Source organism: Vipera berus (assembly GCF_964194415.1).
Source record: "Vipera berus genome assembly, chromosome: 3".
Lineage (NCBI taxonomy): Eukaryota > Metazoa > Chordata > Lepidosauria > Squamata > Viperidae > Vipera > Vipera berus.
In genome coordinates this window covers 117,324,274-117,349,528 of record NC_138204.1, presented here as the reverse complement: position 1 = coordinate 117,349,528, position 25,255 = coordinate 117,324,274, and the positions used below count along the sequence as shown (strand labels likewise).

The window sequence follows — 25,255 nt, the reverse complement described above, 5'->3', positions numbered from 1 at the left end:
CTTCAGCTGTTTCTTGGGTTCTTTTATCTAACATTGTTTAGTTACACAGAGCAACAATGTATTAGATTACAGACAAGCAAATGTGGCTGGTATCTGAAAAAAGTCCATTTGTTAACATGCAATCCATAGTTGAAAGCTTTTTTAAAAGTTTGATGAAATGATAATGGCTGTGGAAAATATTCAGATGCATGTAGCTCTAGATAAATTAGAGTCAGCAGATGTGTTGGGAAGAAATATGGACTGTACAGACGTAGAACTGAGATGATGGCATATGCCTCCTTGAAGTTCAAGCCTGCATTGTTTTACAACAGCAGAAAGCTGACTGAGTGGAGAAGTGATAATTAGTTTTCCCTAGGAGGATTGAAAAACATTTGGGAATGGTTAATTGGAAAACAATTTCATTTGGACATTTTTGGGGGGCAGATAGACCAACTTTGGAGACTGAATTTATTATATTTAACCAGACAACAATTAATAAGAGATAGTGTTAAAAATAAATGTGGATATTACAAATTACTGTTAACTCTTGGGATAGATAAATTTTCTACTAATTATATTACAATATCAGTTTGTTAACAGAGGATTTTGAAACTTTAATCTTGCCTTTATTATTATTGTTGTTGTTGTTAACCATTTTGTCAATATAGTATATAGACAACAGATTAATAGTTTGCAAATAGATTTAGTAGTTTAAAAATTTTGGTGGCCTGTTTTGCAAGGGATAGGAACTAATATTATAATGTATTAATCAGTATTAAATTAGGGGTGATAATATGTGTACATGTTAGGTTTTTCCCTTTCTTTAATGCACTTTTTTCTTTTCAAAATGCACTTGTTTGTTTTGTGATTTTTCTTTGTTTTGTTTTTTAAATTATTTTTTGGAGTTTTGTATTTTAACTTTTTTTAATGAAATAAAAATAGAACCAAACTTACACGACTGCCACAAAACGTTACTCTGAGCAGTATACAAGAAGCAATAACAACCAGAATAACAAAGTTGGAAAGAAACTTGTAGGTCTCCTAGACCCCCACCACCACTATTTCTGACAAGTGGCTGTCCAGTCTCTTCTTGAAAGCTTCTAGTGATGAAGCACCTACAATTTCTGAAGACAACTGTTCAATTGGTTGATTGTTCTCACTGTCAGAACATTTTTCCTTATTTCTAGGTTGAATCTCTCCTTGATCAGTTTCCATTCATTGTTCCTTGTCTGACCTTTGAGTGCTTTGAAAAATAGATTGACCCCCTCCTCTCTGTGACAGCAGAGAATGTGAAATAAAATCTTTATGCAGCATAAGTAGGCAGAAAGGAAAATATGGAAATTAATGCAAAGATAAAAATAAAATAAATAAATTAAAGTCTAATGGAAAACTGATTAAAATTCAGATTTAACCATTTCTGTTTCTGATAATAAACAAATGTTATTCTTACAAGCAGTCATTTTAAACCACAGAAATGCCTTTGCCATCTGTGCAAGAGACATACTATAGTGGTAATTGGGGATTTTAACCACTAATTCTGCCTTAGACTGCATGTATCGAGTGGGAGATCAAAAAGGTTCCTGATGAGCCTAGCTGACAATTTTGCCACCCAAAAGGTAGAAGAGGGAACTAGAGTGTCAGCTCCAGTATACTGGACTTAGTTCATACTAACAGAGAAGAAATGATAGAGGGGGTTGTAGGAGAGTGACCATGTTATATTTGAATTCAATATAAGGCAGACACAAGTAGTAAAATCAAACTAGTGTCTTGGAGTGTAAGAGAGCCGATTTCAACAAATTTAGAGAGAACTTGAGAAAGATTCCATGGATGAAAATATTAAAGGGAAAAACAACTCAAGCAAGCATGGGAAAGATAAGATGAGATTGGGCAGCCATTTTTTTTAAATTCCATTTATATTCCGCCCTTCTCCGAAGACTCAGGGCAGCTTACAAGCTTAGCAGTAGCCTTCATTCTATGTATATGCCTGCTTATTAGGGCTTTCACACACCCCCCAAGTGGCATTATTACAAAGTCAGCTTAATTGCCCCCAACAATCTGGGTCCTCATTTTACCTACCTCGGAAGGATGGAAGGCTGAGTCAACCTTGAGCCTGGTGGGACTCGAACCTGCACTAATTGCAGGCAGCTGGTGTTACTTAAGGAGGCATTAGCCCACTGCTCCACCAAGGCTGGAATAATATAGGGTCCCTGCTTAATCAGGAAGTTGGACTAGAAGATCTCCAAGGTTTCTTCCCACTCTGTTGTTCTGTTAGATGTACAATCATTCTGCCTTAGACTGCATAGTATTAGTACAGCTTCCAATTCATTATACATCGTATAAAAAAATCAACCAACAATACTATACGGAACATTACAGGAAATCATAACTCCCCAATTCTTGTTGTCAAGTTGACATGGTACATTACCCTGCTTATGTATCAAATGTTGCCATAGGAAAAGCAAGAGGAAAGCTGTGCAATCACATTCTTGCACTACAGGCCTTAACAGCGGAATGGCTTGAATAAATGACTTGACTGATAGGCATTTTTCCCAAGCCAGCTTTCACTGTGTATAGCTGCAGGAGGATCTTGGGGTCTTTTAGTTTTCTCACAGCCAATAAGTTGTGATGCTTGCGTAGACCTGATGTTCTTCGTGCCATGTGAATTGCTGCTCCTCCTTTTACAGCAGGGAGAAGAGACTGGCAATTCTGTTCCAGCAAGGTCATTGCCTTTCCCTGCTGTGGCAGTTCTTCAGTCTGGATGTCGACAGAAGTAGGAAAACGTTCACCCGTTTGGCAGCCCTCATGCAGGTGAACTGTGCAGAGGAGTCTCAAGATGAATCTCAGGTACTCTAAAATAGCTTGCTTTCTTGCCCTTGCAGACTATCCCCATCCTTGATTGTTCCTTCTCTCTACTAGAGAGAAAATTGGCATCGAAGGATACCTGACAATTCATGCTGTAGATAATTTTGTTTGAATTAGCACTCTCATGGTTTGATCAATTGTTCTTTGTGTATTCTGTCCAATTTGATGTATTCACAGTGAGGATAATTAAAAATCATACCTTTTAATGCAGAGGTAAAGTGCAAGGATTCTTGTACACATTAATGACTGTACTACAGAAATAGGACTTGGGTACTATCTAAACTGCTGTAAGTAATTGAAATATACAGGTTTAAATTCCGATACATATAGTATCTTGCACTGGTTTGCTGTGGATGAAGTTACTGCAGAATACACAAACATAATACATAAATACACAAATCTATGGCAGTAAATTAATGTTAGAATGTGGGTACTGATTTTCCCAGTACCTCACATTCTAACATTAATTTACTGCCATAGATTTATTACTTAGTTTAAACAGTCTTACCTTATTTTCTAAATACAATTTTATTTTATTTTTTTAAAAAATATTTTATTGGTTTTTAACAATTACAATCTTTAGTGCTTAGTAAACAACGTGTTGTCTCGGTTCACATACTTAACATTAATTTCTTCAATATACTGTAAATCTATTCAATACTGCACAATCTGGTGTTTTTTCCCCTGATCCCCCTTTTTTCCCCAATTTGTTTTCATTTTCCCCACATTTCGCAGTTACAATTCTTGTTACTGCTGGTGCATACAAAGTTAAATATAAACATCCTCATATGTTTCTAGTAGTATACCAATAACAATAATATCAATTTATAACCTGTTCTCTAGCCAATTTATATTTCAATTGTTTTTGTGATTAAAATCTTGTTAAATCAATAGCCTATTTTCCATGCTCTTATTTAAGTTTGATTACCCATCAATATTTGGAATGTCTTTGTCGTTATGATTTTATCAAGATTAATTACATTTATATAGCTAAGTATTTTATTCACACAAGCCATCCTCTTATTTTCATATTTCCCACATCAAAAAAGAAAAAAAAGTGCTATTCTAATTCTAAGTCATATCTTTTATTGTAAAAGTCTAATTATATCTAAGGGTTATCTGTTCTTTTAATCATATTCAAACAGATATTTAACCATATTATGTCCCCTCTGGTAGGTCAAATCTTCTGTTGTTTAAGTCTAACGCTTGCTTTCTTTGCCAAATAGCTTTCCAGGCCAAGGCAATTAAATCGCCCAAGAACTTGCTTGTAAGCACTAGGGGGTGTTTATAGCGTAACTTCGAACAAGCATTAAGTGAATGCTCATACCTCAGGGATTACCTGTACTGTAACTGGGTTCCATTTGTTTGAAGCATCTTAACACAATACTAGATTTCACAGAAACAAGCAAACAAAAACCACTGAGATGTTCAGCCAAGCTATGTGAACTCTATTCTCATTTTTAGTATCAAAGATCATCTTCCAGAATTATGATTACCAATTTTGGTTTTTAAATTGGAGTGAGCGCCAAATTGAAAAAGTTCACGGAAAGATCAAAATACATCCTGCAAGTTTCTGACTAAACCAATACTAGATTCTTTCTATTAAAATGATCTTAATGGGTACCAAAGTTCATTTGTGCCTTTATTTTCAATATCATAGATAATTTCCTCCTATATGGATTTCTCCCTCTGCTATCAAATGATGGGTTGCCAACATGAATGGATGAAGTATGAGTTAATGGCCATCAAACGTAGTTCTCATCTTCAAGTAGTTGGAGGAGGGTTATTGACTATTGCTAAACTAGCATCATCATTGGCTTACATGAAGCTTTGCTTGGGGAACATGTCTTTAGCCATCCAACTGGGTAAGTTATCTTGACAGCTTCTAATGTAGGAACTCTTGGGCTCAAAAGGTAGGCAGATATTTTTTGGACTTTTCTTTTTTTAGGTTATCGAGCACACGAGTTATATGAGCATCTGAAGCGGCCTAACCTTGATGCTAATGTACTCCATGACATTTTCAAAGCTCTTTATCTCAGCACCAGGTACTTGGCTATGTATTTTCTTTTTACAAAAAGAGTGGCTCTCAGAATAACAGAGTTGGAAGGCACCTTGGAGGTCATTTAGTCCAGTGGTCCCCAACCTTTCTGGCTTGGTGGCCCAGTGGGGGGGAGGGGATAGTTCTTTGTGAATGGGCATGCACAAGTGCGCGCTGCTCCATTTATGTGAGCAGTGGGTGTACATGCCTGCTGGTCCTGCAAAGGGAACTTCACGCATGAGCACAAGTGACTGCCATTCCCGTGAAGGGAGCTTCATGCACGACTGCAAGTGGCCACCATTTGCTCAAGGGGAGTTTCATATGCAAGCGCAAGTGATCACTGTTCCTGTGAAGGGTGCTACATACATGTGCTCGCCTGCTGTTTCTTCCGCTCGGTTCCAAACAGATCAGAGCCCAGTAGTGGGCCACCACCAGGGGGTTGGGGACCCTTGATCTAGTCCAACTCCCTGCTCAAGCAGGAGACCCTATACCATTTCTGACAGGTGGCAGTCCAATCTCTTCTCAAAATCCTCCAGTGATAGAGCACCCACAACTTCTGAAGGCTAGCTGTTCCATTGGTTGACTGTTCTCACTGTCAGGAAATTTCTTCTTATTTCTAGGTTGAATCTCTCCTTGATCAGTTTCCATCCATTGTTTCTTGTCCATCCTTCAGGTGCTTTGAAAAAATAGGTTGACCCTCTCCTCTCTGTGACAGTCCCTCAAATATTGGAATTCTGCTATCATGTCACGCCGGTATAGACTAACCAGACCTAGGTCCTGCATCTGTTCTTTGTATGTTTTAGCTTCTAGAGCCCTAATCATCTTTGTTGCTCTGCTCTGCACTCTTTCCAAAGTTTCCAAAGTTTTTGTAATGTGGTCACCAAAACTGGATGCAGTATTCCAGGTGTGGCTTTACTAAGTCTTTATAGAGCAGTACTAGTACAGTAACTCACGTGATCTTGATTCTATGGCTCTGTTAATGCAACCTAGGATTGCATTGGCTTTTTTGGCTGCTGCCGCACACAGCTGACTCATGAATAATTGATTGTCTATTAGGACTCCAAGATCTCACTCCCTTTCAAAATATTTACTTTCAATGGATTCTTTCCAATTAACATGTAGCTGCAATCTCTTTATGGTGCCACAAAACCCTCTCTCATTTAGAAAGCTTTGTAGCATTTTGGCAGTGGTTTCCTCTCCAGGTTTGTTTCAATATAGTTTCTAAATGTTCTATTACCAGACTAGATACAATATCAGCAGGATTTTCTTGTCCTATTATCCTTAGCTTATAAATGTCTTGTGTGCCAGTGTGGTCAGTTGGTCGTGCAATCGGTTGTTCGTATGGAGATATATTTAAATTCTGAGAGGCTGATTGGTTCTTTTGTTGATTGGTAGTTTGAATGGTCTGGTTGTTTACATATTCATATGCTGGATCTAGATCAATATGCTTGTTAATTTCTCCTTTGGTAGAATAAAGGTAAAGGTTCCTCCGCACATGCGTGCTAGTTGTTTCCAACTCTATGGGCTGGTGCTCATCTCCGTTTCAAAGCCGAAGAGCCAGCGCTTGTCTGAGGACGTCTCCGTGGTCATGTGGTCAGCATGACTAGATGCCAAAAGCTCACAGAATGCTGTTACCTTCCCACCGTAGTGGTCCCTATTTTTCTACTTGCATTTTTACGTGCTTTTGAACTGCTAGGTTGGCAGAAGCTGGGACGAGTAACAGGCGCTCACTCTGTTACACGGCACTCAGGATTCGACCCGCCAAACTGCCGACCTTCTGATCGACAGGCTCAGCGTCCTAACCCACTGAATACCAAGCCTCAATAAATTCACGTATGTGGCGGGTGTTGGCATGCCCAATGGTTTTTGTTTCTTCCCAATCGAAATGGTGTTGTTTATTATCAATGTGGTTTGAGATCAGAGATTTTTGGTCATGCCATTTAACTGCTAGTTGATGTTCATGAACCCTTGTTTTTAATTGCTTTCCTGTTTGTCCCATGTAGAACTGGTTACAATTGTTGCAATTGATTTTGTATACTGTGTTGCTGTTGTCTTTCCTTCTGTATTTTATCTTTGACTTTAGATAGCTCTTTTTTGAGTGTAAATTTGGGTTTGTGAACTATCATTATTCCTACGGGTTGCAGTATTCTGTTGAACAACCCTAAATTACTATTAAAGAGGAAAGGAACTTTATACATCCCAGTCAAATGCTTGTCCCATCTATTTTTGTAAACCTCCAGTGATAGAATACCCGCAACCCCAGAAGGCAAGCTGATTAATGATTGATTAATTGCTCTGTCAGAAAATGTGTCCTTACTTCTAGGTAGGATCTCTCTTTAACAAGCTTCCACCACTATTTCTTGCACTGGCTTCTGATGCCCTAGAGAATAAGTCAATCCCCTCTTCTCTGTGACAGCATTTCAAGTATTGGAAGACTGTTATCTCTGCCCTGATCCTTTTCTTTGATAGACTAGACAAATAGCTCCCTCAACTATCACATGATTTAGCCTCCAGACCCCTTATCATCTTTGTTGCTCTTCTCTGCATACTTTCTAGGGTTTCTTTTTCCCCCCCTATCATGGTGGCCAGAACTAATGTAATATTACAAGTGTGGTTTCACCAGTGCAGTGTAAATTGGTACTATCACTTCTCATTGTCTTGCCGCTGTCACTCTGTTGATGCATCCTGGCAGTTGCAGCATTCTGCTGGCTCATAATTAAGTGGTGTTCCACTAGAACACTTAGATCCCTGTCACAGTTACTACTGTTAAGCAAAGGACTGCCTGTTCTAAACTGTGCATTTTATTTTTCCTGTCTAAGCACAGGACCTTACTTTTGTCACCTCTAGTGGATAGGGCCTAATGTTCAAGTCTGTCAAGATCCTTCTGGGTCTTGAGCCTAAAATGTTGGCTATTCCCTCCAGCTTGGTGCCATCTACATATTTGATGAGTTCCCATCATCTATCCCATCATTTAGATCAGGGTCTTCAAACTTGGCCTGGCGTGCCTGGCTGAGGAATTCTGGGAGTTGAAGTCCAGAAGTCATAAAAGGGCCAGGTTTGAAGACCCCTGATCTAGATCATTATGAAGATGTTAAAGAGTACTGGGCCCACGACTGAACCTTGGGGTACCCCACTGCATATTTCCTTCCATGTCGATGTAGTTCCATTGAAGACTACTCGCTGAGTGTGGTTGGTCAGCCAATTACGAATCCATCTGGTGGTGGAGTCATCTTCTTTCTCTATGGATGTGTGTATCTGAATCTTCTTCTGACCTGAGCAATGATTAGTGAAACATATTTTAAACAGAAACAGGATTTTCTGTGAAAGAGTCATAAAGGACTGATATAGAAAGGAAATTAATTTTCTGCCTAAATACCTCTTATCTCTTGTGATTTTTAAGTCATGAAGAGCCAAAGAATCAGAAACACGCTTCCAATCTACAAGCCACTGTTGTAGACCAAATTAATTAATTCTTGTCATCTGATAGTAAGTTGCTTAACTGAATTTAATTAAATGAATGATTGGGCCAAGCTCAGCGTCTTAACCCACTGAGCCACCACGTCCCTTGGCTTAAGTCTTAAGTCTTAACGGGTGTCAAAGTGTTTTAACTTCTCAGTGAAAACATTTGTCTGTGTATGGGAGAGAGCGTCTATTGAGGAAGAGAGGGGTTTGGCAACCTTTCTTCAAACATTTTCTCTACTCTGCAGTGAAACTTCAAAATAGTTTTTACTGATATCAGTGGAAGCTGTTTTAAACTTCATTATAGTGAAGGACCTCTTGGTGTGTTTTTAGTGCGATTCCAGGCATGTACAAACAACACACATGTTGCATGGATGCAGTTTGCCCACTTTGGTATGTAACACCAATATACTTGTCCAAGCCAAATAAGTCTTCAAGATGAAATATATTTCTTATGTTGCTTAAATTGTGGATAATGTACATGAAACATTTCAATACCCATGCAAATATGTATATAATGTAAACTACCTATGTACGTCATGGACACATTAGAGAATGTTTTACATACTTACATTACATACATACATATCGGTCTCCCTTTATTCTTTGTTAGCAAGCCAAAAAAAAATATTACACAAATATGAGCTGCCACTGCTGTGGCTACTGCCTGTAGATGGCCTTGGGCTAGGCTGAAACAGGAAATAAGATTTGTCCTGTGTCTGGGACTAAGCAAGTGTATTCTGAATGCTTAACAAACATTTAAGATATATATATATATATATATATATATATATATATATATATATATATATATATATATATATATATATGTTTTCGTAGATTCTCGCGGGTGTCTGTATGTGTAGATCTAGAGTCTCGGGTTTCTTCCCGCGTTCCTTTCATCTTCAGAAAGTTGTGGCGACGTTTCGACGAAATCCCATCCGTCATCATCAGGCCGGAGTGTTCCTCCTGCTGCTTCCAGGAGCAATGCGTGGTCTGGCTGTTCCTTTCCTTCCAACTGCCGGTGGGGCTGTGTTCTGATTGGGTGGAGGCGTGGCTGCTTTCTGATTGGGTGGGGGTGTCCTCCGACTGGGTGGAGGCGTGGTTGTCTTCTGATTGAGTGGAGGCGTGGCTGTCTTCTGATTGGGTGGATGCGTGGTTGTCTTCTGATTGGTTGGAGGCGTGGCTGTCTTCTGATTGGGAGGGGTGTGTTCTGAATGGGTGGGGTTTTTTGTTGTGTTGTAATATCCTGAGTGTTGTGATTTGGTGTCCTGAGGAGTGGGCTGTGTAGTGGCCTCCAGAGCTTTGGTTTGGCTCCGAGTTCGAGGACCTGCTATGTATCTCTGGTATGGGTCAGTCAGGTTCGTGTGAGCGTTCTTCTGCTTGGGTGATGGCACTTTTGCTTGACTTGTTCTGTCTTCTGTGTGGGAGAGTTTTTGTTCTGGGTGTGGATGAGTCTTGCTGGGGCTGGTGGCATTTGGGGTTGTTTGTTGGTTTTTTAAATCCTTGTTTGCTGAAATTCGTTTCTCTATCAATGCTGGTTTCCAAATGGCATGTAAGCGGGAGGTGTCGTCTCGCTTGTTCATACTGTCTGGGTGTTTTTCTATTTCAATGGCTTCTCTGATTATTCTGCTATTGAGATGTTCTATTTTGGCGATTGTTTTTGTACCTTCAAAATTGATGTTGTGTCCCGTAGTGTTTATGTGTTGTACTAGTGAAGATGTGTGATCTTTCTTCTGTACTGAGTTCTTATGTTCTTCTACACGTACCTCTATTCTTCTGTTAGTCTGTCCGATGTATGTTGCTGGACAGGAGGCGCATGGGATTTGGTATATGCCCTGGTTTTCCAGTTCTATTTTGTCTTTGGGATTTCTCAGGATGGTTGATATCTTTCTGTCAGTGTTAAATGCGGTTTTGATGTTATGTTTGCGTAGTACTTTACTGATTTTGTCGGTTGTTCCTTTTATGTAGGGCAAGATGGCTCGTCCGTTGTTCTGTTCTTCTTCTTGGATGTTTTTCTGTTTCGGAGTCCCCTGCTGAATCATATTGGTGATTTTGTTTTTTTGGAACTTGTTTGCTGTCAATATGTCTGTCAGGGTGTGTAGTTCTGTTTGTATATGTGTTTCATCTGCAAGGCGTCTGGTTCTTGTTATTAGTGTTTTGGCTACTGAATTTATTTGTGCTGGGTGATGATGTGATTGCGCATTGAGGTAACGGTTGGTGTGTGTTTTCTTTCGGTAGACTGTGTGTCCTAGGGTGCCGTTTTGTTTTTTGTATATAAGTACATCCAGGAAAGGTAACTGGTTGTTTGTTTCAATCTCCATGGTGAATTTTATTTTGGGATGTAGGCTGTTCAGGTGTGTTAGGAAGTTTTCTAGCTCCTTTCTTCCGTGGGGCCAGATCACGAAGGTGTCATCCACATATCTGAGCCACAGTTTTGGTTTGTTTGTAGTCTTTTCCAGAGCGTTAGTTTCAAATTCTTCCATGAAAAGGTTGGCGATAACTGGTGATAGAGGGGATCCCATTGGTGCGCCTTCTATTTGTTTGTATCTCTGGCCTCTGTGTATGAAGTATGTGTTTGATAAGCAGTGTTCTGCTAGTTCTATAATATGGTTTGGTGGTTGGTATTTGCTTCTTATTGTTGATAGAGCTTCTTGGACTGGCACCTGGGTGAATAGTGATACCACATCGAAGCTGACTAGCAAGTCTTTTTGGTCTATCTGTAGATTTTTCACTAATTCTATAAAGTGGTATGAGTTTTGGACATATGAAGCTGCCATTTCTGCTTGAGGTTGTAATTGTTTTGCTAGGTATTTAGCTAGGTTTTGTAGTGGTGAGCCTATAGAACTTACTATGGGTCTTAGTGGGATTCCATCTTTGTGTATTTTGGGGAGGCCATATAGTTTTGGGCATCTGGATGACTTCTCCCTAGGAATGATTGTTTGTTGGATTTCTTGGCTTATAGAAGTTGATTTTATCTTTTTCTTGGTGGTCTTTTCTAGATAGGTTGTGGGATCTGTATATATAGGTTTGTATGTAGTTTCTTTGAGTAAGTTGGACAGTTTCTCTTCATAGTCTGATGTGTCCATTACCACTGTAGCATTGCCTTTATCTGCTGGTAGTATGATTATGCTGTTGTCTTTTCTTAGGTTTTGCAATGCTACTTGTTCTTCTTTTGTTAGGTTGCTTTTGGGTGGTTTGCTTGTGCATAGGATGTGGGTGACTTCATGTCTGACTTGGTCTGCTTCATCTGCATTGAGTTTAGTTAAGCTGGTTTCAACTCCACATATGATGGTTTCTGTGGGAATTTTCTTTGGTGCAACAGCGAAGTTGAAACCTTTTGCTAGGACGTTTGTTTCTGCTGTTGTTAGTCTTCTGTGGGAGATGTTATGCACTACTTGTTGTAGATGTTGTTGTGATGTGGTTGTTTGGTTGTTGTAGTTCTCTAATTGTTTGAGTTTCTTTGAATGTCTGTTGTTTTTATAGATGGTCTCTGTTTCTGCTCTCCAAACCGCCAGTTGTTTCACTTTGTCCCATAGTATCGGGTGAATAATGTTGCTGAGTTTGAGATGTAATGTTAGTAGGTCCTTGTTTGTTTGGTCTAATTGAAATCTTTTATTGTGGAGTTCATTTCTTAGTAATGCCATTTCTGTTCTTCTTAGAATGCGTTTGGTTGAAGTGGTATTGATGTGGAATTTCAATTTGAAACAATTTGGTCTTATATTTTGGTCTCGACATTGGCATAGGAAAGGTATGTCACTTAGTATTCTTGCTCTTCGTACTTCTGACTTTTCGTATTTCAGCAAACGAATTTCAGCAAACAAGGATTTAAAAAACCAACAAACAACCCCAAATGCCACCAGCCCCAGCAAGACTCATCCACACCCAGAACAAAAACTCTCCCACACAGAAGACAGAACAAGTCAAGCAAAAGTGCCATCACCCAAGCAGAAGAACGCTCACACGAACCTGACTGACCCATACCAGAGATACATAGCAGGTCCTCGAACTCGGAGCCAAACCAAAGCTCTGGAGGCCACTACACAGCCCACTCCTCAGGACACCAAATCACAACACTCAGGATATTACAACACAACAAAAAACCCCACCCATTCAGAACACACCCCTCCCAATCAGAAGACAGCCACGCCTCCAACCAATCAGAAGACAACCACGCATCCACCCAATCAGAAGACAGCCACGCCTCCACTCAATCAGAAGACAACCACGCCTCCACCCAGTCGGAGGACACCCCCACCCAATCAGAAAGCAGCCACGCCTCCACCCAATCAGAACACAGCCCCACCGGCAGTTGGAAGGAAAGGAACAGCCAGACCACGCATTGCTCCTGGAAGCAGCAGGAGGAACACTCCGGCCTGATGATGACGGATGGGATTTCGTCGAAACGTCGCCACAACTTTCTGAAGATGAAAGGAACGCGGGAAGAAACCCGAGACTCTAGATCTACATATATATATATATATATATATACACACACACACACACACACACACACACACTATATATATATATGCTTCTCCCAGAAGAAGGAAGCTGAAGCCACCAGCCTGAAGATGACGGATGGGATTCCGTCGAAACGTTGCTCCTACACCTTCAATTCTATGCGGGGAAAAAAACCAAATGACAAAAGATCCACACACTATATACTATATATATAAACCTTCTGTAGTGAATGAACAGTCTGGCCAATATATACTGCTCAAAAATATTTTATTTTTTTGTTTATTTTTTTGAGCAGTATATTTTATATATTCAATTGCCAAATTTATATAGCCATCCATTTCATGTGTTTTGTTTTGATTCTCAGCCCAAACCACAAATCTACCAATAACAATTAACAATACGTTCTTAGAGGGTTCGTGTTTATATATAATGCTTACACTGCTGTCATCCTCAGGCACATAGACAGTTACCAAGTTTTCACAACAAATCAAGACAACTCTTTTGGGAACCAGCTTCTTGCAGCTGCATAGAGATGTTTCCTCCTGCTTCTTCTTAGATATCAAGATTCTGTGCAAGTGTTGAGTTGCCTAGAAGATCTCACCTTTCGAGATGACAATATCATTGGACAGTCCCTCTTCATTTCAGGCTGTCTGAACATTATACTTTATGCTGGTAAGTGCAGAGTCCTTTACACAATATCTAAATGCAGGTTTGAAGTAGAAAAAGACATTAAAAACAATTATATCTACCTTTCAACAAAATGTTGTCATGGCAGTGCATCTGTACAATAATTAAAAGACAGACAATAACATGATAAAACTGATAAAAAGGAATAACAAGTTATACAATGAACTGAAGAATGGAAACATGGTTATACTGTAATAGAAGAGCATTTTTAAATTTGAAAAGAAATAGAACATTTTTAAATTTGAAAAGAATACAAAAGAAATCTGTGGAAAAACCAGTCATATCTCACAGAATGAAGGCTACAGATATTTACTCAGAATTAAATAGTACTGATTTCAATGGACTTGCTGAACTAGAAAATGTAGATTTGAGGCTGTGCCCCAAAGCAGATTGCCCTGGGAATCAGAACCTAGGAGATTCCATGAAGGGGGCTACTTCATGAAACCCCAACAATTACAACTTGGAGGCCACCTTTGTGCTCTATCAATCTGCCCTAATCTCTGAAGTCTCTTGTTCAGAGATCTGGAAAAATTAGGTAAATTAGGATCTCTCACAGTATTTCCATCCTGTGGCATGACTTGAACCATGAGCAGAAAGAAAGACAAAAAGACTCAATTGTTAGAAGAAAAACTTTATTAATCAGATCCAAATATTTCTGACAGATATTTTTCAAGAGCAAACATTGAAAACTTGTCAGGGCTCATTAATAAAGATTTTCTTCAGCAGAACATGGCATTTTCATCCCTTTCTCTTTTTGGATCTTTGACTTTTTGTGTCTTTTGTTGTTGTACTAGGGCAGGGGTGTCAAACTGCTGGCCCGAAGGCCGGATGCATCATAGCGAAACCGCGCCCACCCCATTGCCAGCAATGGCAAAAAAGTCATGATACATCACGATACATCACATGACGTTGTGAGTTTGACACCCCTGTACTAGGGTTAGGGCAAGTAATAGTTTTATTGGGGGCAACTTTAACTTTGTCAAGGTTGAATATGTTCAGGTTAACAAGGGGCTATATAAAATAAGGAATGATGCAAGATAATTTTCAGCCATGTTTAGGCTCCAACAGTGCAGCTTTATATATTTAATTTTTTTTTTCTGGGCTATTATTAAGATCCCAATTCTAAACATACTTCTTCCTTTATGTGCCTAGTGATATTAAGATCCTGTCAAATAGGCATTGCAGCTCTGCTGATATTTGCTATCCATACAATATTCCTAGATTCCATGGACAACAATGTAGTTGTTTGAGTTTTTCTTCAAATGATGCAAATCTTAATAATGTTGATATATGTTATCTACTATGTGCTATTGAACATTTGGAGATATTCAACTATGACTGGAATCATAGCAGTGATGCATGCTTAATGATATTTTTTCCCCCCAGGATTTTGTTTTAAGCCATTTAAGTACTGCCAGGATTTTATTCTCGCTAATGAAACAAACTGCATCCTTATGTCTCAAAACAACATCATGTTGAGCTTGTATTCTTCTCTGGCAATTTGGTAACTTTAATTTTTTATAATGCTATTATAAGATGTGATAGTTTCCCTTTTAATATTGTAAGATAGAAATTTCTAGGTTGATCCATGGCTTCCTGGAACTCAGTGTTACTGTTGGAGGCGGCATTGTTCTCTATGGATGTGTGTATCTGAATCTTCTTCTGACCTGAGCAATGATTAGTGAAACATATTTTAAACAGAAACAGGATTTTCTGTGAAAGAGTCATAAAGGACTGATATAGAAAGGAAATTAATTTTCTGCCTAAATACCTCTTATCTCTTGTGATTTTTAAGTCATGAAGAGCCAAAGAATCAGAAACACGCTTCCAATCTACAAGCCACTGTTGTAGACCAAATTAATTAATTCTTGTCATCTGATAGTAAGTTGCTTAACTGAATTTAATTAAATGAATGATTGGGCCAGCTGGAACTTTTTGTATGGTGTGACAAAAAAAAACCTGTAGTGGATTTCCAAGGACCAATGTTACCCATGTATAGTGTATTGTAATTCTAATTCTCAGTCTCATAAACCACATTCCTATATACTTCCATCTTCCATTTCTTTTTTTCCAACATTAGTTGGTTTTTTGAGAAAATAAGTAGTTTTCTAAATAACCTTAAATATGAAAAGAGTCGTTAGTATAAAGATTATGCATTTTTGGCATCAATTTTCTTTCAATCTGAAAACTCATGTTTCTGTACATCTCACAAGGGAAGGGTTGATTCTCCCTCTACCTAACACGTGAGTTTATCTTTTAGGTATGCCAGACTTCAGCAATGGGATAAATTCATAATACCATTTGAAAAAGCAAGGCGGTTGGTGAGGAGAACATGCGCATCACTCTGTTCTAACCATGGATTCTGTAAACTGGTGGAGTGTGAGACTTTGTTGTTAAGAAAATATATAGAAGAGAGGCCTGACAAAGTTCGTGAGATGCAAAACAGGATAACAAAGGTAAGGGATGTCAGGATGGGTATGCAGATGAGCGGGGAGGGATCACGGGACGAATCCCTTTGGACCTGCATCCAAACTGCTGGCGACAGTGGCGGTGGCAACAGTCACCTGAGCGACTCCTTTCCTCAGCCAACTACCCACCCTACGCGACCTACTCCTTGCCTGACCAGCCAGTCTCACAAATCCCAACTGCTCTTCTCCTTGTGCTCCTCCCCACTCAAGTGGCAGCAGCTGCTTCAGTTTCTCCACTCCATCCAAAAGGAAGAAAGCAGAGGCGCAGAGCAGGATTGCTCTCAAGAAGACACAGGTGTGCTGCTCGCTCACATGCACCAGCCTTATTGAGAGCAATCCCGCTCTGCACTTCTGCTTCTTTCTACTCAGATGGAGTGGAGAAATTCAAGCCACTGCTGCTCAAACACTTTTTATCAACACCTCTTTACAAAAAAGATGTTGGGACTTTGGAAAAAGTGCAAAGAAGACTAACTAAGATGATTAAAGGCCTGGAGACTAAAACATATGAAGAATGATTGCAGGATTTGGGAATGGCGAGTCTAGAGAAAAGAAGGACTTGGGGACATAATAACAGTATTCCAGTATTTGAGATGCTGCCACAAGGAGGAGGGAGTCAATTTATCTTCCAAAGCACCAGAAGGAAAGACAAGAAAAAATGGGTGGAAACTAATCAAGGAGAGAAGCAACCTGGAATTAAGGAGAAACTTCCTAACAGTGAGGGCAATTAACCAGTGGAACAGCTTGCCTTCAGACATTTTGGGTGCTCCATCACTGGAGATTTTTAAGAAGAGGCTGGACAGTCACTTGTCTGAAATGATATAGGGACTCCTCCATGAGCAGGGGGCTGGACTAGAAGAGCTCCAAGGTCCCTTCCAGCTCTATTCTGATTGATCGATGTGAATGTACAGTAGTTCCATTGAGGACTACAGGTTGAATATGATTTGTCAGCCAATTTTGAATCCATCTGGTGGTGATGCTGTCTAACCCACATTTTTCTAGCTTACTAAGAAGTGGGTTGTAATCTACTTCATCAAATTCTTTACAAAAATCTAAGTACACTATATCCACAGCATTTTGCTGATCCACTAATTTACTTTCTAATTCACTTTGTTTAAGAATGCAGCAAGATTTCTTTGGCATGATCTGTTTTTGATGAACCATTTTGTTGGCTACTGCTTATAACTTTGTTTGCTTCTAGGTGTTTACAGATTTGTTGCTTGATTATCTTTTCCAAGATCTTCCAAGATGATTGGTCTGTAATTTCCTGGATCTGGGTTTTTTTTAATCTTTTTTGAAAATGGGGACCACATTAGCTCTTTTCCAGTCCTTTGATAGTTCCCTGGTGCTCCAAGAACTTTGAAGCATATGTTTCAATGGTTCTGAAATCACATCTGCTAGAACTAGACATATGGTCCATTAGGACCTGATGGTTTGAATTTGTCTAGAAAAGGAATCTGTTCAATCTCCCACTTGATGCAGTTTTTTTTCTCCCAGTTGATGTCAGTATAGTTAAAGTCTCCCATTACTATAGTGGTGTATTTCCTACATACATTGGTTAACTGATTAGCAAAACGTTTATTTATTTCTTCTGCTCGGTTGGGTGGCCTATGGCAATGTTGTTCTTTTTTCCTTTTATGTTGACCCATATGCATTGTATGCATCTACACATTATTTAAGGTACTGGGACTAAGACAGAACATTGAGGTACCCCACTTCATGCTTTCCTCCATTTAGATATAGTTCCATAGAGGACTATATATTGAGTGCGGTTTGTCACCTAATTGCAAATCTATCTGATGATGATATTTGTTATGTATTGGGCTCAGTTGTAACACCACGTGGTAAGCTGGAGCAGCTAATGGCTCTCCAGCAACCCAGACTCCAGGTCTCCAGTGCTGCTATTGGCTGTCCCTAGGTGGCAATGGGTTGCTTTAAAACTATTGGCTGCCACCTAGCGGCCAGGCTATAAATTGCTGCAAGCTGCAGCCCAATTCTCAGTTCAGATCCTGCAAGCAATAAACCATGAGCTTTGTTGAACTCACTTGCGTCGTCTCCTTTCCTGTGCGAAGAACTCACTACACAACAATATCTATCTCACATTTCTCTATCTTATCAAGAACTAGGCTTTGTTCTGTCAAATGCCTTACTGAAGTCTAAGAAAATTATGTCCACAGTATTTCCTTTTTCCACTAATTTAGTCACTTTGTCAAAGAATGCAGTTATCATGATCTGTTGTTAACAAGCTTTGCTTGTTTCTACATGTTTGCAGATCCATTGCTTGATTACCTTTTCTAGCATTTTCCCAAGTGCTAGTGTCAGGGTGATTGTTATGTACTGGGCTTTTGGAATATCACCACGTGCTCTGCTGGAGAACCAACGGTTCTCCAGCATCTCAGACAGGACGGCTCCAGTCCTGCTATTGGTCAACTTTGGGTGGCAAGTATAGCTTCAATCCGATTGGTTAATACTATAGGGCCTGGCTATATATATTGAGGCAGGGTGAATCCAATCTCTCAGTACAGTTTCTGCTTAAATAAAGTATGTGTTCGTCTGTACTCCTCTGCGTGTTCTCGTTCCTGCTCATCAGAGCCCATGACATAATAGTGATAATCTGTAGTTCCCTGATCCATTCCCCCCCCCCCACTTTTTGAGGATTGGAATCACATCAACACTTTTCCAGTCGTCTGGTGGTCCCCCCATACTCCAGGAACTTTGATAGATTTAGTTCAGTCGTTCTGAAATCACATCTGCCAGCTTCTTTAGAACCTTGGTATACAATCTATCTTGGCCTGGTGATTTAAATTCATCTAGTGTGGATAGTTGTTTTCTTGCCTTTTTAAATTTATATTCTTACCCTGTCTTCTATGATACTATTTTTGATTGGCTGGTCTGTTTTTTTTCCTTTTGTGTAAAATATTCTTTGCACAAAGAATGAATACTAAGTAGTTCCACTTTCTTCCTCCTACCCATCATCTCCATGCCTTCTTTTTCCATTAGTGGAATGATAATTTCCTTGGCTTTTTTTCTTATTTTTCAATGTGGAAAAATCTTTTTAGATTTTTTTTGGGCATTTGTTGCAAGTCTTTGTTTATTCTGAGCCTTAGGTTTCCTGACTCCATCCTTGCAGATTCAGGCTATTTACTGCTATTCTGTTTTAGTCATGTGTCCATCTTTCCTTTTCTTTATACTTGTCCTTTTAGTTTCTCAGTTTATCAAAGAGTTCTTTAAGCAAATATATTTTTTCTGACTTAGTTTTCTACATTTGAAGTATAACTTCATAATTCATGGCCTCTATTATTACTGTGATTTATTGAGTAAATTATGATCAGTCAAACAACAGTTTAAGGTGTTGTGTAATGCATGGTCTTACACATATTCTTTATTCCAGCATTCAATAGCCTCAGTTACCATGGCCATTGATGAAGAATGCTAGCTAATATAGTTCACAAATATTTGTAGAGATATAAATGATGCATTTTCATTCCAAAGTCACATAATCCAGAGTTCCCTTTAACCCTGGCACAAAGATGCTCTGCAAATCATTTTTAAATAACATCCTCATTACATTATGTTCATTTGGTCCTCAATCCCAAATGGAGGCACCTTATGTCTGTATATTCCATTTTTCAAAATAGTGTTTTGCCCCTTTCCCAACACAATGTTTTTCTGTGGCAATGATCTAGGATACTTCCTTGACAATATGATTAGCAACGCTTCCTATTTTTCTTGGAAATTATCTTTTTGCCTTTGGTTACAAACCTAACACTCTGACATGACTATTCCTTTTTTTTTAATAGAATTTGGATCAGGTAATGAACGAGTGTTCTATAAGCCCAGTCTACTATTCCAGGGTTTACCACCTGAAGGCCTATGTCCAGCTGATGCTTGGAAATGATGAACTCAGCCAAAGCTATCTTGAGAAGGGATTCTACAGTAGTGATATCTATGGAAATCGTTTGGAGAAATCCTGGCTAGAGATTAGCAAGGTATTGCTTTAAAACTGATTAAAAATCAGAGGTCACTAGAACATTTTTATATAAACCTATCATTATTTACCCTTTCACAATATTAAATTTAAGGATCTAGTCCTATTTTTATATGTTTGTATATGTGATCAGACAGATAGATAAATTCATTTTTTAAAGAGAGGAAATTAGCCCTGTTTAAAAATTTGAGACTTCTGGTTTTGCATCACAGCGAGACAGACGCAGGAAGGCAGAGCTCTGCTGGGGGCCCTAAAAGGGCCTAAAGTCACCCCAAGAAGTGATGAAGAAGGAGGGGTGGCTCATTGATCATGGAGAAATGGTGGTCTTTCTGTTTGATCTGAGGAAAGCTCTCCAAACCAGCAGGGGAAAGACTGGCTACATTCCTGTGGCCAGCCATTAGCCAATGACAACCAAAGAAGAAAGCACTAACCTGCTGATCATAAACAGCGTGTTAGAAACTGGGTGAGAATATTGATCCTTTCTTTACTATTTTACAACTGAATTTCCTGGGAAAGGCTCCCAAAAAGCTAAAAAACCTCCAAATGTGAGAAGGAAGGGGATTGTAGCCCCACCTTTCCAAAGGAATGGAAGTGGCATTTTAATTTCTTTTATGGGGGACAGAAATACATAATACTGAAGTGGAAGTAATATAAAGCTACAGTTTTGATAAATTTGAAAACTGAGATAATTGTTAAGATTTTCTCTTTGGAAAAAAAACATTGAGGTGAAATATAAGAAATCAACCCTTTGTCTTAAGAGTGAAAAATGGATTTTGAGTGACATCTAGTGGTGGTTTTGAGTATAGCACTACAACTAGCTTCCTGGCTGTTTGGTGACTCCTCGCTTAATGGAGAACAGCTGGAAATAAAGGAAAATATTTTGGCATACTTATCAACCTGAACTTCTTGGACTATAAGCACCTATTGAGCTTGGACTTTTAATCTCAAGAACTATTGGGAGAGAAAGAAAAAATGACTTTTGAACTGTTTTCAGGGTGGTTAAACATTTTGAACACTTTGAACATTGTGGATTACAACCTTGCCTGACCAAAAATTCTTGGACACCTAAGACAAAGGATCACTACAAAATATTGCTTTTAGGACTGGACCCATATTCTGGAACCTAGTGGATTATAAAGGCTACACATAAAGACCAGAAAACTAGATGAAACTTTGTTCTACTCTTATTAAGATTGGTGATACTAGACAAGACTTGCATTTGGAGAACATAAAAGTTTTGACAGATTATCTGGAGGGGGGAAAGAAAATGGATGTTTTACACACAGCTAAAAGTGGTAAGAAAATATACCTTGCACCTCCATTTGACGCCCCCACCCAGGCTAATCAAGGATCTCCAGGAATGATGCCTCAAGAAAAAATAAACACCTTTCAGAAGGAAATATACTCTATGCTACCACTAATTCAGCAAACAATTGTCATACACAAAGAGGACACAAAAAGAAACCATAATGAGACAAAAAATAATTTAGATACTATAAATGAGCAAATCTCCAAATTAAATCTGCAACTAGAAAATTCTACAATTTTTTTACAATTCATACTACAAAGTATGAACAAATAAACCAGAAATTAGAAGATGAAGCAGAGGAAATGGACCCAGAGATGGAAGAGATAAAAGAAGGGAAATATAAACTACCATATACAAATAAAATACTGCAAGACTTAGCCATAACAATGAAAATGGAAAATGCACTTTACCCCTTAGGTCTGCAAAATATACCTGATGATAAGAAAGAAGATTTTAAAAAATGGAATATAGAGCTGTCAGGGGAAATGTCAGAACTTGGGAGACAAAAAAAATGAAAACAGAAATTGAGGGAGAAGGAAAGTGGGAGTTGCTTAAGGAATATAAATGGGTGGAATCCCCCCCAATACGCTACCTAAATAGTCTTCCTCATGCCAAGCAACTTTTACAAAAATAGAAAATTCCTGAGTGATTTAATTGCCTTGGCTTGGAAAGCTGCTTGGCAAAGAAAGCGAGAGTTAGACTTAAAAACAGAAGATTTGACCTATTAGAAGGTACATTATATGATTAAATATTTGTTTGAATAAGATTACAAGAATGGATGACCCTTAGATATAATTAGACTTTTATAATGAAAGATATAATTTAGAATTAAAATAGCATTCTTTTTTGATATGGGAAATATGAAAATAAGAGGATGGCTGGTATGAATAAAACTCTTAGCCGTATAAATGTAATTAATATTGAGAAAATCATAACTGACAAAGATATTTCAAATATTGATGGGAAATCAAACCTTAACAAGAGCATGAAAAACAGGATATTGATGTATGAATTGATATTGTTATTTGTATAATATTAGTAAAATATGATGAGGATGTTTATATTTAACTTTGTATGCATCAACAGTAGCAAGAATTGTAACTGTGTAATGAGGGGAAAATGGAAAAAATATGGGGAAGAAAGGAGGATCAGGGGAAAAACACTGGATTGTGCAGTACTGAACAGAAGAAGTTAATGTTAAATATGTGAACCCAGACAACATGTTGTTTACTAAGCACTAAAGATTGTAATTCTTAAAAATCAATGAAACATTAAAAAATTGATTGACAATTCCTCAGGTGTTTTGGAGAATAGGTTGTTCCACAGAATAGGTTAAAAATCCGTTGACCAGCTGTCAGTCATTGTGAACAATAATTGAGAAGGTGAAGTTTCATACATTTTGTAAGGCACCTCTTCATGCTCCTGTGAATCCTAGAACCACCTACTGGCAGCCAGCTGAATTTTGAAATTGATGTCGCCTCTGTCCTATGCAGGCAGGGGCCTCGTGATAATTGAGCTGAAACCCTTAGTGTGGAGAAAAGGAAGACTATATCCTAGAATAAGGTGCAGTACATAGCATATTGGAAGGTAAATTAATCAGTGATTCCTCTCTGGAAATGAAATACTACCATACCACAAAACCTTCCATTCTTATTTTGTCTAATAATAACGTCAACAAATATAATTATTTCTTCCTCTACTCACCTTCTGATCAATTGTCCAACTTTTCATATTTCCTAGGAGTGGTGGTTCACTGGAAAAAAACCTATGGAAGATTTTTGGCTAAAAGCAGTTCCAGATTTTCCTATATGGAATGTAAACATGACAGCCCAAGAGATGGGGGCTTTCCATAAAAACATGTACCTGTTGAAGGTGCCAGAACTGGATATAAACAATCCATTCCCAGAAAGTGGCTTAGAAGAATAATAGTAAATTGATTGCAGGAAATCTTGTTTGAAACAAATTTTGGTTTCTTTGTTCTTTTAATCAAACTCTACCTTTTCCTATGTTAAATCCAGTGTGGGAAGTCAGTCAGCCCCCCCCACCCCGAGAAAGAAATATTTTGGGAAATATTTTAAAGGCAGAATATATTTCCCTAAAGGATTTTAAAAGTAGAAACCAACCCCGGCCCCAAGTCTCTCTGTCCCAAACAGAAACCAACTCTGCAAAATGCAGATTTGATAATCTTGTCAGAAAGACTGCAGTCAGGAAACTGGGATTAGGAAGAAAGATCCCTAGAATCAACAATCCCTGACACCAAAAAATCCAACAGTCATCAGCCACAGCCCCAGGGAAGCAGGATATGACCTTTGGGACATAATAGGATTAACCCACCATCATCAGAATACCAGAAAGGCACACTCAGACTCAGATCAAAGTTCATGCCACAGGAACAACTCCAAACAAAAGGCTCCAGAGGGTATAAAACCCACTCCCTACATATGCTCACTTTTTTTCTTCCAGAGCCATATTTCTGTCTGGCTCTTCTCTTCAATAAACTACAACCTTCTTTCTAAAGCAGTCGCCATGTTGTTTATTCCTGGCTTGGACTGAACCATGATAAAGACTTTTCCCTCAACAATTTGGCACCCCAGAATGGGACTCCAACATAACATCTCCAATGGACTGAGACTGGTAAATCCCATCTTGCTGGCAGCAGACCCCTTGTGTCTGTGGATGGGTTTCCCAGACCCTGCCCATGTGGAGCCAGGGTAGTAAAGGGAGTTTTGAGTTTGAGCTCAAGGGCTGCTTTGGAAAGAAGGTGAAGGTGAGTACCTCTAAATTTTAACTTTAAAGCCCAGGGGAACAAAGGAAATATGTGTATGTCTCTCTGTGTGAGTGAGAAGACCCTTTTTCCGAATCACAGTTGGATTTTGCTCCCTCTGGTCTTTCCTAACTGCAGAAAGGATCTGTTCAAGTGGCAGATCCTGGAAAGCATGGAGGCTTGGCCACAGTGCAGTACCTTTTGTTAGGGAAAAGGGAGAGGCTGTGTGCAAATGGAATGGAATGAGTGAATGAGAGAATTGGATTTGGGCAACCAGCTGGTAAGGCCCTGTAAGCAAAGCTCATCTGTAGAAGGGGCTCATACTAGTGCACAAAGCACAGGTCCTCCCAGTCTCCTCCTGAGTCTGAAAACTGAAGGCAAGGTGATAGAAGGAGGCCGTGTACCTGTTGCGGCAGGTCCTCCTCGGACCCTTTTTGGTCTGTAAAGTTATGGCAGGGAATTCCCTAGGTGTTGTGATTCTGTGCCAGCCTGTGATCCTGGCAGCTGGCTCTGGGGAATCTGAGGAGTAGGAGGAGGGGCCTGGGGAGCCATCAGAGTTGGAGAAAGGCTCTGATGAGCTCCAAGACTTACATTCCAGTGAGGAGCCTGGCCCTTCCACTCGTGCTCAGGATGGGACGCAGCTGTGTGGGGAGGCTGGGTCAGACTCAGAGGACACACAGCTGGAGGACATGAGATGCCTGCAAATGAAGACAGGCCAAGAGAGTAGACCAGAGGGAGGCAATGGGGTGACTCTGGGGAAGGAGAGAGGGCATTGAGAAGCCACGCCTTGAGGACTGAATTACAAAAAGGGAATGTGTGGGCGGTGCTGGTTGCTGAAGGCAACGTACTTCATGGGATCATGTTATTGCCGGTGAATAATTCTCTGTTTTGCATTGTGTTTCGTGTGGACAATTTTCTCCATTTGGATTGTGTTTTGTTGCCTTTGTTTTTGGACCATTTGGCAGGTTTGTTACCAATATTAAAAGGGGTTTGTTTTCTTCTGAGTCTCCAGCCTACTTGTCAAAAGGGGTTTTGTCCTTGTGCATTTAACAAGGATGTACATAGGCTGGGACAGAACACTAGGTAGGAAGGGCCTGTACTTCATTAGCGAATGGATGTCCTCCTGGGCATTTTTTTGTGCACCCAAAACCTGACAGGTGGGGTGGCAGGGATAGTGTTGCTAAGAGTGGCTGGGAAGTGCCGTTAGGGACCTGGCTAAGCCAATTGAACCCCACATCGT

The 25,255-nt window shown here is 39.3% G+C and overlaps 1 protein-coding gene across 1 annotated transcript in view; it reads left to right on the top strand.

Annotated features, from left to right (window-relative positions):
* Positions 1 to 23,177, top strand: part of ADCY10 (adenylate cyclase 10) — a gene marked incomplete at both ends in the record, with an annotated part of 90,973 nt that extends 67,796 nt beyond the window's left edge. Inside the window, 8 exons of the mRNA XM_081325539.1 lie at positions 2,664 to 2,823; positions 4,502 to 4,706; positions 4,790 to 4,886; positions 13,359 to 13,474; positions 14,876 to 14,993; positions 15,750 to 15,945; positions 19,755 to 19,943; positions 22,992 to 23,177. Coding sequence (XP_081181665.1) covers positions 2,664 to 2,823; positions 4,502 to 4,706; positions 4,790 to 4,886; positions 13,359 to 13,474; positions 14,876 to 14,993; positions 15,750 to 15,945; positions 19,755 to 19,943; positions 22,992 to 23,177 — 1,267 coding nt within the window. The remainder of the gene's footprint in view (positions 1 to 2,663; positions 2,824 to 4,501; positions 4,707 to 4,789; positions 4,887 to 13,358; positions 13,475 to 14,875; positions 14,994 to 15,749; positions 15,946 to 19,754; positions 19,944 to 22,991) is intronic.
* Positions 23,178 to 25,255: the final 2,078 nt, after the last annotated feature.